Here is an 11,695-nt window from a genome sequence, read left to right as displayed (position 1 = left end):
GGCACAGTGCCTGGCAGGAAGGACATAGCCTTTAGTATTTATACCATTGTCACAACATATTACCCAAATCCACTGGGGGTGGGGGGGGGTGGGGCAGGAATCTGTGGGAGACTTGGGAGGTGGGCAGTTACTTAGGTATGGTTCCAACAGTTAAGATTACAAGTGCCAAGCCATGTGGAATGAGGCCCACCACCTTCCCACCCATCAGTTCCTTGAGATAAGGCCTGGCCGAATGGTGAGATCTGTGGTTTCAACATTGGCTAAGCACAGTCACCTGAGGCTCTTTAAAAGTCCTCTCCCAGGGATCCCTGGGTGGCAGAGTCGGTTAAGTTCTCTACTCGATTTCGGCTCAGGTCATGATCTCATGGTTTCATGGGTTCGAGCCCCACATTGGGCTCTGCACACTGACCGCACAGACCACATAGAGCCTGCTTGGGATTCTCCCTCTACTCTCTCGCTGTCCCTCCCCCACTCACATTCACTTCGCTTCATCTCTCTCAAAATAAATAAATAAACTTAAGAAAAAAAAGACCTCTCCCAGGCCTGGGAAAATACTGAATTACAGAGGGGCACAGGCATTTGTTTTTTCATGTTGTAGAAAAATGTCACAAATATGTACATGCCTCCACTTTCTTCATGGCCTCCACCACCACTAAAGGAGACTCAAACTTAGCAGCAGTTTCTTCTTCCCCTCCTCCAAGATTCTTTGAACTTTTGTAATAAAGAGCTAGGAATTCTTTTTTTTTTTTTTTTTTAATTTTTTTTTTTTTCCAACGTTTATTTATTTTTGGGACAGAGAGAGACAGAGCATGAACAGGGGAGGGGCAGAGAGAGAGGGAGACACAGAATCGGAAACAGGCTCCAGGCTCTGAGCCATCAGCCCAGAGCCCGACGCGGGGCTCAAACTCACGGACCGCGAGATCGTGACCTGGCTGAAGTCGGACGCTTAACCGACTGCGCCACCCAGGCGCCCCTAGAGCTAGGAATTCTTAATGCTCTCCAGTCAAAGACCGCCAGGTACACACCTGCAGTTGAACAAACTGGGTACATTGATTGCTGCAATGATGGGGAACACATGGCACGAGGAACCACTGGGCATCTCAGTAAGACACTGTTAGAAAGGACTTACAGGATTTGGGCTTGTGTTACTGATTTTGGAGAGAGTTAAAGCAGCAGGACTTTTCTCAGTGTTTGATGCCTCAGGAAGGAGGAGTAATTCCATGATTGGGTGTATCAATGAGTCCGATCTAGCAGGAGGAACAAGGAGAGTGAAACTAAATCTGCCATTGGTGAAGAAACAGCAGTCACTCATATTAGCCAAGACACAAGGATGTTTGGTCTTTTTTTTTTTCTTTTAGTTTATTTATTTATTTATTTTGAGAGAGCTATGCGCGCAAGTAGTGGAAGGGCAGAGAGGGAGAGGGAGAGAGAGAATCCCCAGAAGGCTCCTCAGTGTCAGTGCAGAGCCCAATGTGGGGCTGGATCTCATGAACCCTGAGATCATGACCTGAACTGAAATCAAGAGTCGGAGGTTTAACCAACTGAGCCCCCCAGGCACCCCAAGTCATTTTTACAATGTGGACAATGTTCATGGATTGTCTGTGTTCGGATATGATTACAGAATGGTTCTGTTTTTGTCTTGACCCGTCATGGTTACAGATGGCCTTGTCTGATGCTGATGTCCTGTGGAATTGACTATGTGCAACAGGAGAACTATGAATGTCAGCTCAGCTCCTAGCAACACCGATGTCTAGCACATAAGACCAGGTCAACTTCCAGATGTCAGAAAAGGCAGAAGAGAGGAGTCAAGGACAGAAGTGGGTGGACAGGATTTCAGTTTTCTGGGAGGTAACTACAGAGCTTCTGTAGAGTGTGCAAGAGAAGTAAGGGAGCAGGAAGGTTGAGTGGGTTAATAAAAATTGCTGTGGACACTATGTCCACTTTGTGGTTTTCAATAAAGATATTTTTTTCAATATAAAATTGAAACTACAAATTAAAAACTTGAGCAATTTTGAATTGGCTTTTAGTTGCTGAGATGTGTTCCCTCTGTTGTAATATTGCTCTGCCACCAGTCATGTAGATCAGGAGCTTAAAAGAGGCAGGCTTTCAAAGCCAAGAAGTTCTGAGCCACTGTCTTATAGCCCAGGGCTCCAGTTCCAGCTAAGGCTGATGCCTCAGTAGTGGTGGTGTTTGAAGAAGGAGCAGAGACAGGGTTGCCTGGATGGCTCAGTCGGTTAAGCATCAGACTTCAACTTTGGCTCAGGTCATGATCTCACAGTTCATGAGTTTGGGCCACCATTGGGCTCTGTGCTGACAGAGCAGAGCCTGCTTGGGTTTCTCTGTCTGCGTCTCTCTCTTCCTCTCTCCCCTGCTCCTGCTCTCCCTTTCAATCTCTATCAAAATAAATAAACATTAAAAAAAAAAAAGGGGGCGCCTGGGTGGCTCAGTTGGTTAAGCGGCCGACTTCGGCTCAGGTCATGATCTCGCGGTCCGTGAGTTCGAGCCCCGCATCGGGCTCTGTGTTGACAGCTCAGAGCCTGGAGCCTGTTTCAGATTCTGTGTCTCCCTCTCTCTGACCCTCCCCTGTTCATGCTCTGTCTCTCTCTGTCTCAAAAATAAATAAACGTTAAAAAAAAAAAAAAAAAGGAGCAGAGACAGGAGGGCACAATGAGAAGCCAGGCTCAGGTGTCTGTTGTCTCCATTCCCTAGAAGATCCAAGCAGACAGAGTTCCTCAGTTTCCCAGTGCCACCAGAAAGTGGTAGCTTTGATCCTTGGTCTGAATTCTGGGTCCTTGCTATTGCCACCAGCAAAACTTATCATTCAAGGATGCCAGGATGGGGGACACAGTCCCTGCCCTCAGGCACTGGATAACTGAAAGTGCTCAGCAAAGGGCCCCTTAGTCCTTTCTAGGGATGGAGCATTTCTTGGCAGAGCCAGTAGTCACAGGATAGAGGTTTGTGAAGTAGGGACAAGGAAGGCTGAGGTCTAGCAGGGAGGAAAGCACTGCTATTGGCAGTGAATTTAGAGCATCTCTGAAGTCCGGAGAACCCCAAAGGCAAAGACCTTGAGAACCAGACTCCAAGGCTGGAGTGACCTCTATCCAAGCCACAGGAGACGTGCTTACATGCAGCTCCTAAGGGACCCACTGAAGGCAGCAGAAGCGAATACACAATGCACCCCCTGTGATTCAGGTGGCTGGCCAGAGGGCCTAGATTAATGCGGGTAGTAGGAGAAATGGAGAAAAGGCGTGCAAAAATCAGAGATAAGAGCCTACTGTGGGAGTCAAAGAGCTGGACGAGTTTTGGAAATGGAGGATGTGGAGGGGGAGAATTGGTCCAGGAGTAACTTAGCATCTGAACTGCACACAGGAGAGGAACAGAGACACCAGCCCCCCGGGCCGATGTGTTTACTCAGCTAAGCTTGAAAGGAATTGTGGCCGTCTGGTGCCCTTGGGGCCCGCTCAGGGGTTCCCTACCGAGGGGGCTGTCGGGACCCCCAGGGACCCGAGCCCGCGCACCACTGGCGCTGAAGACACGCCCGCCGGGTCAGGCGGCGCTGGAGGCGGACGGGCGAGGGCCGCGGTCGCCCTGCCTCCTCCCCCTCTCCCGCTTCTCCGGCCGGGAGTAGGAGGCTTGTGTCCGGCGGGGGAACGAGTGTCCAACCCCCGGGCCCGGGGCTAAGGCCGGAGAGCGGACCCCACGGGGTGGGGGGCGGGGCGCGGGCGATCCCGGGGGCAGCGCCGCCACTCCGCGCTCCCGCCCCCGGTGGCCGGACGTGGCACCTCCCCCGCGGCGGCCGGAGCCTGGAGGTGGGGTCGGGAGCCGGAGCCCGGGGCTCTGATGTCACCGCGCGGCCGCCGGCGCCCAGGAGCGCGTCTCGGGCTGGAGTTCAGGTACGCTGCGGGGCCGACCGGCGGGATCCCCTTCCCAGCGGCGGCAGGACGCGCCCCGCGGCGGGGAGGGCTGGGGGGTGGGGCTGGGGCGCCGCCGAGCACCCGCGAGTCGTTAGTCTGGAGGTGTTCGCCCCGCGCCTAGTCTGGACTGCGCGGGTCGAGTCGGGCCCTGCGTGCGGGTAATTTTGACTGAGCGGGCGGGGAGGACGCAGACACCGAGAGACTGAGGCTGCCGGGGGAGCGCGCCGTGTGGCCAGCGCACGCAGCGGGGTCTCTGTCCGCGACCCCCGGCTCCCGCCCTGCGGCCGCCGAGCCGCGGAACAATGCGGGCCCCCCTCGCCCAAGCTCCCGCAGTCTCCCGCATGGGTCTGAGCCCTCCTTCCCCAACGCTGCACTCCACAGGAAAGGCCCCGAAATGTGCCGGCCCGCGGCCATCGGCTCTCCCGGCATCCCCGGGGTCCCGCTATCGCGCCACACCGCGTGACTCTGCCGCCCCCTGCGGTCGTCAGGCTTGCGCCTCTCTCCCGCCTGGACTCTCCAGAGCTCGAAGCCCCAGGTATGTGGCCCGCCCACGACCGCGGCCTCCTCTCCCCGGGTGCAGCCAGCATCCCGCCTTTTCTGCGCGCGGCGCGGCCCAGAGCTCGAGTCTCTGGGGACTCCATGTGGGCTAGAGCGACGGAGAGCGGAGGCTGCGCGGGCTGCACCATCGGGGAGGACCAGCCTGGAGAAAGGGCCCTCAGGGGATGGGAGAGCCCGCGGAACTTCCCCACATCTGGGGCGCTGGCATTCAAGACGCGTCCCTGGACCCAGAAGCAAACTGTGGCAGGGACACTGCGGGTGCAGGCAGTGTCCCCACAGTGAGCCTAGTTCTGAGAGAAGAACCATCCGAGAGGGGTGGCCTGGACAGCCTCTCCATAGAGAGGTCAAATGTGAGGTGGCCTTTGAGATAGTGTGCTTTAATTCCTGGTCATCGTTGATCATGTGAGGTTGTCTACCCTTCTGGTCACCTTACCTGTATTGGTGAGGTTTGAGGAGCCAGAAAGCTGTCTTCATCTATTTCCCTAACATCATCTCACTAAAAACCTGAGTTGGCCTGCTTGCCTCGTCCAACCTCTCTGCTGAGGTCTAGACCCACATCCCAACTTCCCAGCTTCCCAAACTTGCCACAGGCACTATAAAGCCCACAGGCCCCAGACGGAATGAGTACTGGACCCCTGGCCAGTCCCCATCTCAGCTTCTTCCTTCCTGAGACTGGCACCTCTACCTCCCAGGCCTCCAGCTCTGAACACTGAAGTCATCTTGGTCTCCTTTTCCTCTCTTGCTCTTTCATTCAGGGGATGAGTATACATGACCTCCACCTGCTGGACCGCCATCTGGCAGTTTTTTAGCAAGGATTCCATGCTGCCCCCCCCCCCCCCGCCCCCCGCCCCTGGCTCTGGAGAGGCTAGGCAGAAGGCCTGAAGAGCTCCTTGAGCTCTAGGCTTTGGACTTCACTTCTATGTAGGTACTGGCTCTGCAGCCCCCACCCACAGCTGACACTAATGCGGGTGCTAGGGCTCCAGGGGTGCGGCCACCCCCAGCCACAGTGGCTGGCTGGACAGCAAGAGGCTCCTGCAGCCCATCAAGTGTGCAGACTCCTTGCTTTGTGTGTTGAGACCCCACAACACACTAAAGGAGCTGCATCCTCATAGCACAGCAGTGAGCATCCTGCATGGTTATCAGTCTCCTGGGGCCACCGTTAGAAAAGTATCCTCAAGACAAGTTAAGGGCAAAAAGCAAACGTATGTGCACACAGTTTTATTTTCTTATCCATTCAAGCTGTTTTTATTTGGTGACCTCAGAATCCTCGGTGAACACAATAACTCACAAATAAGATAAAATTTTCAAGGCCTTTTTGGAGGAACCTTTTTTATATCTGAACAGTCACTGTTGCCTATAGATGCAGGAAGCCAACAGTGGACAGACCTAGGTAGCATGAGTCAGAGAAAACAATACTCCCAAGCTGGAATCAGAATAGGAAGAGAGAGGGCTAGTGTCCAGGTGCCTAGGGTGGGTTTCCTAGAGGAGGTGACTGTCCTCACCGGAGCTGCTACTCAGAGTGGCTTCTGGTCTTCCTCAAGTCCAGATAGTGGAAACACTCTGCAAAAGAGGCCCCCAAACCTGAGAGTGAGGACCAACCTGCTGGGCTGGTCTTAGTGGGCATAAAGATGCCTCCAAGTCAGCAATGTCAAGATGCTCTGGTCCCAGGTCAGCTGACAGCCACTCCTGAGAACGTTGCAGGTACTGCCTCTGCCTTCTAGGAAACACCGTATCCTCACTCCTAACTGCCCCTACTGCCCGTGACTGCACTCTGTAGCATCTGGGGCCTTGGGGAAGGGGGTGAAGGGTGACCATGAGTTCCAGTTTAGGCAGCTCAAATAAGTCTGCTTTTCAGTACCCGCTCCAGCTGCCAGTCACCCTCCTCTGCACCCCTTACCAAGCCAGCTCAGGCAAAGCAAGCCCTTCCCCTCCCCAAAGTCTCCAGAGCCCTTATGGAACCTGTTTCCCAAGACTCAATGCACACCCACTCAATGCAACTCCTCCCCATTCTCTCTTCTTGGCCCTGGGGAGGTACTGATTTCTGGCCTCTCCTGCTGCACCTGTGCTTGCCTGCTCTTTTTGCTCCTGATAATGCATGAGAAACCTGGGCAGTGGCAGTTGCCTCATTCATTCTGTCCCCATTCACCAGAAAAGAGAGAACTTCTCTCACAACTAGGGAGAGAAGAGTGGGCAGAAGCAAAGGAGCTCTCTTCCTTCTCCACCAAAGCCACCCTCCATGCACTCATTGCAAATCTACTCCTTTCTGTGCCATTCAACAACTATTTCTTTAACATCGACCTCATGCCAGGCACTGAGGGGACAGAGATGAGTAAGTGCAGAGCCTGTTCTCTGGAAGCTCAGGGGTTGGAATGGGAAGAGGGAATCAGAATTGCAAGTAAGCCAACAATTACATAGGGTGATGAGTGCTGTGTTGGGGGGAAGCTCAGGACACCGTAGGCGGTCCCAAAAGGTCTGAAGACCTTTAAGCTGGTCCCAGTAGGAGGAGTAGCAGGACAAAGTCTGGGGTGTGAGGCTCCAAAGCAGAGACCATATTATTCTGGAATCTGCCAGTATTTTGAGAGGAGGTGAGGGTGACTGTTTCCCACAGTGGAGTTTGGGCTTTGTTGGAGGACTCAGGCAGTTGGGGGGGTGGTGTGAGGGTAAACTGACTTTCAGCAGGGTTTGCTTCTAGGAAATTGATTCTGGCTGCAGTAAGCTTGGAGGCAGGCCCAAATTCCAGGCAGGGCTCTGCTTCTTACCAGCCGTGTGCCCCTGGGCAAATCATTTCCCCCTAAAAACCTCCATGTCCTCATCTGTAAAATGCAGATAGCAGTTATAAGGATCAAGATAAATATTTATATAAAGCACTGGGAACATAACTGACACAGAGGAGGAGGGGAGGCTGTGAAGCTGTCCCTACCACCTGACCTGGGTCTTCCCCCCCCCCCCCCCCCACTCCTTTCTTGGCTCCCCTCTGATCTCAGAACTTTCTTGACCATTGTTTATCAGGGAAAGATCACATGGAGAAGCTAACAAAGCTGGCAGGAAGCAGCCTGGGTGGGACTGGGTTGGAGAGGGAAGGAATATGGGTACATTCTCAGCGCTCCAGGAGGTGCCAGGGTAAAGGCAGGCTACGGGCCAGGAGAACTCCAGGAGGGAATGGGCCAGTTGCCAATTCCTTCCCCTGAGCTAAGGGAGAATAGTTAAGGCCCTCAAATTCCGCTCCCAGGCGCTGGCCCCACCGCCTATGCCATCCCTGACCCGGGAAATGGCAGCACTAAAGATCCTGTGACCAAAGAGGGGATGTGTAAGCACCTGGCTGTCCCTGTCGGAGTGGCCAGCCTTTCCCGGCTCCTCCCCCACGGCGCCATCTGTGTTCTTCCAGGATCCACGGAGCTGGTCTAAGCACTCACCTGTGAGCCATGGAGGCCCTGGGGCCTGGGGGCGACCGCGCCTCCCCAGCCTCGTCCACTCGCAGCCTGGACCTGCGGCGGCTGTCCGCGCGCGCCGACTCGGCCTACAGCTCTTTCTCCGCGGCCTCCGGCGCTCCAGAGCCGCGCACGCCGTCGCCTGGAACTGACCTCCTCCCTTATCTAGACTGGGACTACGTGCGCGTGGTGTGGGGTGGCCCAGCCTCCGCCGCGCCCGCCGCCGGCCTTCGGGCGTCCCCGCAGCCCCGGCCCGCGGCCGCCGCGCGCAGTGGGCTGCGGCTCCCAGAGGTCCAGGGAACGTCGGGGCCGCTCAGCCGGCAGGCCACCCCGCTGCTGTTTGCTCTGGCGGCCGAGGCGGAGGCGGAGGCGCGGGCTGTCGAGCCGCCCAGCCCACCGGCCTCGCGGGCTGCCTACCGCCAGCGGTTGCAGGGCGCGCAACGGCGAGTGCTCCGGGAGACGTCCTTCCAGCGCAAGGAGCTCCGCATGAGCCTGCCCGCCCGCCTGCGGCCCGCTGCACCCGCGCGGCCCCCCGCGGCGCACCCGCGCTCCGCCTCGCTCAGCCATCCGGGCGGGGAAGTGGAGCCGGGGCGCTCTGGGGCTCCCGCGCGGGGACCAGTCGGCCGGGGGCGCCTAGCCACCCAGCAGCGGAAGTGGTGCTTCTCTGAGCCAGGGAAGCTGGATCGCGTGGGTCGGGGCGGTGGATCTGTGGGGGGATGTTCGAGTGACGCCTGCTCCAGCTCTGGCTTTGCCGGGCCCGAGCCCCAGGAGCGCAGGGTGCTGGCAGAGTTGGAAGATCACCAGATCAGATGGCTGCCTGAGACGCAGCCTCGAGGCACAGAGGATCCAGAACCGCGGTCCCTGAAGTTCCGTGACGCCCATAGGCCTTCCAGTCGGAGTCGGAGCGCTTCAGGCGAAGTCTTGGCTCCCTGGGGAGGTTCAGGAGGGGTCACACCCGTTGTTCAGGTGTGGAAGATAGGCTGCAGGCTTGGGGTAGGGGACATCTGGGAAAATGAAAACTTGAGCTACATTTCAAGCAACTGTTTGCCTTTGCAGGTTGCTCCCCAAGGAGCAGAAACCCCCAGACTGTTGTTTCAGACCAAACTTTCCAGGTGAGAGACATGGACCACCAGGGGACCAGAAGTTGGAGAGAAGCAGTTTTCATAGCTCTTGTCCAAGAAAAGAGAGGGCCCATCACCTACCCTCAGTTTGGGCCTTCTGATTTTGTCTTTTACAAACGACATCCCTTACTATTCCCCCCACCTCCTGCTGTGTCTTCTGGTGCAGCACCTAGAGCTTCCTTTCTGGTCACTGTAGTCACTGTGGGGTCCCTTCCTCCAGGTTCCTGACTCAGAAGGAAGCTGCAGTGTTGTGTCCTGCCGAGTGCCTCCAGAGCAGTCCTGCAGACCGTGAACAGAGGGTCTCAGAGACATGCCTTGGGTCTGCCCGACTCCCTTCCCTTCCTGATGATGAGGTTTTCCTGGAAGACGTCCCCTTGGTCAGAATGAGATCACCTCCAGACACCCATGCGCCCACAGGAAACCCAACCAGGTGAGTTGCCTCTTGCTTCCAAGCTGAATGAGATACCGCTTTCCCACACATAACAACAAAATTCTAGAGGGGAATGGAACCTTCTCCAGCCTGGCAGCCTGGCTTGTGAGGATGGAGACAGGTGGCCCTTGGAGGCCAGTGCTTGTCTTTGGACAGAGTTTTTTCTTATTCAGTGTCTCTTCCACTTCCAGTGTCCATGTCTCTGACCAGCAGTATGAAACCGGCTTGGGCCAGGGGGTTGACCAAGCTGGAGTCCCCCCAGAGCACCCCCTCCGTGAGCACCCAGAGACTGCAGGGGCAGATGACAGCTGGCGGAGGATAAATGGTTCTGTGACCATTTCCAGGACTACATGCTGTAGCCCCCCTGGGACTGCAAATGGTGACATTCCAACCTTCAACCCCACTGGACTGCTGACCATTGACCCACTTGCAGCTACAGACCCCCTCAAACCTCTTCCAGTTGATGTCCTGGAACATCCAGGCAACAGTACCCCAGGTGCTCCTGGCCATAGTGCCCTAGCTTGGGGCACTGGCCAGCCTGTTTCCAGGCCAACATGGCGCAGTCTGCGCCTTGAGGAGCTGGTTCAGGAGCTGGCCAGACTGGATCCCTCTATGAGTGACACACTCACTTCCTGTCCCAGTCCAGACCCACCCCTGGGTCTGCTAGATGGGCTGATTCCTTTAGCTGAGGTCTGGGCTGCGATGAGGCCAGCCAGTGAGGAGGCTGGAAAGGACGCTGCTGGTACTCCTGAGCCAGGGTGAGTGTGGGGGGTACTAGGGCCTAGGGGGATTCTAAGTCCCTGCACTCTGGTGGGTGGCGGGGAGGATAACCCAGGGAGCTCTGGTTTTGTACCCAGGTGCTATCTATTTAGCTCCAGCCAGCTCTGGCCAACTTCTCAGGAGATGAGGTCTGAAAACCATACCACCCACCCTGTGCCTGACCAACCCTGTGGTCAGGGTCTCCCTGATCCAAACAGCATCGAAGCCAAGAAAGTGAGTGTGGAGGGGCTGGTGGAGACTGGGTGGGGCAAGAGCCCAGAGTATGGGCTAAGAATTCAGAGTCTGGCCTCACCTTTAAGTACCCATGCCCTCCCTGCAGATGGAGCTAGCCAATCTCCTCCAAAAGATGCTGCGGGACCTTCAGGCAGAACAGGAGCGGCTGCACCGGGTGGCCCAGGATTGGGCCAGGCGCGGGGCTGCTCTGGAGGCCGTGGTGGGCCAGACCTGTGCACCCCGCGACCTAGAGCGGTTCAGCAGGTTCATGGCCGACCTAGAGCGCGTGCTTGGCCTGCTGCTGCTGCTGGGCAGTCGCCTGGCCCGCGTGCGCCGCGCCCTAGCCCGGGAGGGCGCAGACGGCGACCCAGACGAGCAGGTGACAGGGGTTCCGGCCGGGGGAGCTCGGGGTGGTGAGGGGCCTGCTGGCTTCTGGGACCATCCTGGGAACCACGGCGCCATCTCCCTGCTCACGGCGTGCTCTCCCTGCGACTGCAGGCCTCTCTGCTGCAGCGACTCGGTCTCCTGAAACGGCAGCAGGAAGACGCCAAGGAGCTGAAGGAGCACGTGGCGCGGCGCGAGCGGGCCCTGCGGGAGGTGCTGGTGAAGGCCCTGCCCGCGGAGGAGCTGCGCGCCTATCGCGCCTTGCTGGCGGGCAAGGCCGCCGTCCTGGCCCAGCAGCGCAGCCTAGACGAGCTGGTCCGGCTCCTTCAGGACCAACTGGACGCCGTCAGGAGCGACCTTGGCCGTCGTCCCCTGCCTCCCAGGATGACCTTGCCCCCAGAGACCCGTTCTCCAGATAAACCGTCCTTCCCTCTGCCCCTCATCTAATTACAGGCAGTGGGGGTGGGGAGCATTTCTCTGCGCCTCACCGACATAACTGGGGGTGACGCTTGTTTACTCGGTGCTTTTCCCTTGGGGCGGGGAAGACCCTGACCGGGTCTTCCCAGAATTCTTCTAAGTGTTTTCATGTGGTCTTACCCAAGTCTTGTGGATTATTTGGTAATTAATTTATGGATTTTTACAACTGCAGTATTTCCCCTTTTTGTGATGAGAGACTCAGTCCAGGCTGGTTGGAGGGAGAGGAGACAAATTAGAGGCGCATTTAAATTTAAGATGCAAAACGGTCTTTTTACTTGTCTTTTCTTTCTTTTTCTTAATAATAATTGATGTGAGAAATGTGTGTCACCTGGAGGGATCTTGTTTACAGACCATGGACACCAGCCTTGCCTGAGTAGAGCAAAAGAGGGA

General features: G+C 56.6%; 1 protein-coding gene across 13 annotated transcripts; it reads left to right on the top strand.

The window, feature by feature from the left end:
• Positions 1–3,558: 3,558 nt before the first annotated feature.
• Positions 3,559–11,571, top strand: SHROOM1 (shroom family member 1). Of its 13 annotated transcripts, none has more exons than XM_045488701.1 (10): positions 3,563–3,893; positions 4,296–4,449; positions 6,622–6,801; positions 7,858–8,866; positions 8,957–9,012; positions 9,242–9,451; positions 9,643–10,209; positions 10,309–10,444; positions 10,551–10,823; positions 10,943–11,571. In XM_045488701.1, the coding sequence occupies exons 4-10, from the start codon at positions 7,895–7,897 to the stop codon at positions 11,273–11,275; spliced, it is 2,547 nt and encodes an 848-aa protein (XP_045344657.1). In that variant the 5' UTR covers positions 3,563–3,893; positions 4,296–4,449; positions 6,622–6,801; positions 7,858–7,894; the 3' UTR covers positions 11,276–11,571. The 13 variants fall into 13 exon arrangements, with proteins under 13 accessions (XP_045344618.1, XP_045344600.1, XP_045344608.1 ...); XM_045488693.1 differs by lacking the exon at positions 6,622–6,801 and adding an exon at positions 5,228–5,393; XM_045488684.1 differs by lacking the exon at positions 6,622–6,801 and adding an exon at positions 5,228–5,397.
• Positions 11,572–11,695: the final 124 nt, after the last annotated feature.

Source organism: Leopardus geoffroyi, chromosome A1 (assembly GCF_018350155.1).
Source record: "Leopardus geoffroyi isolate Oge1 chromosome A1, O.geoffroyi_Oge1_pat1.0, whole genome shotgun sequence".
Taxonomy (NCBI): Eukaryota; Metazoa; Chordata; class Mammalia; order Carnivora; family Felidae; genus Leopardus; species Leopardus geoffroyi.
Note: the sequence above shows the minus strand (reverse complement) of the source record. Positions and strands in the feature narration are given on the sequence as shown.

What these genes read in the sequence shown, in the direction of transcription:
- SHROOM1 (XM_045488644.1), top strand. Translation starts at nt 7,895, where the DNA reads ATGGAGGCCCTGGGGCCTGGGGGCGACCGCGCCTCCCCAGCCTCGTCC. An exon ending in GCTGGTACTCCTGAGCCAGG is followed by an intron (nt 10,210 to 10,308) that starts GTGAGTGTGGGG and finishes TTTTGTACCCAG; the next exon opens with GTGCTATCTATTTAGCTCCA. An exon ending in ACGGCGACCCAGACGAGCAG is followed by an intron (nt 10,824 to 10,942) that starts GTGACAGGGGTT and finishes CTGCGACTGCAG; the next exon opens with GCCTCTCTGCTGCAGCGACT.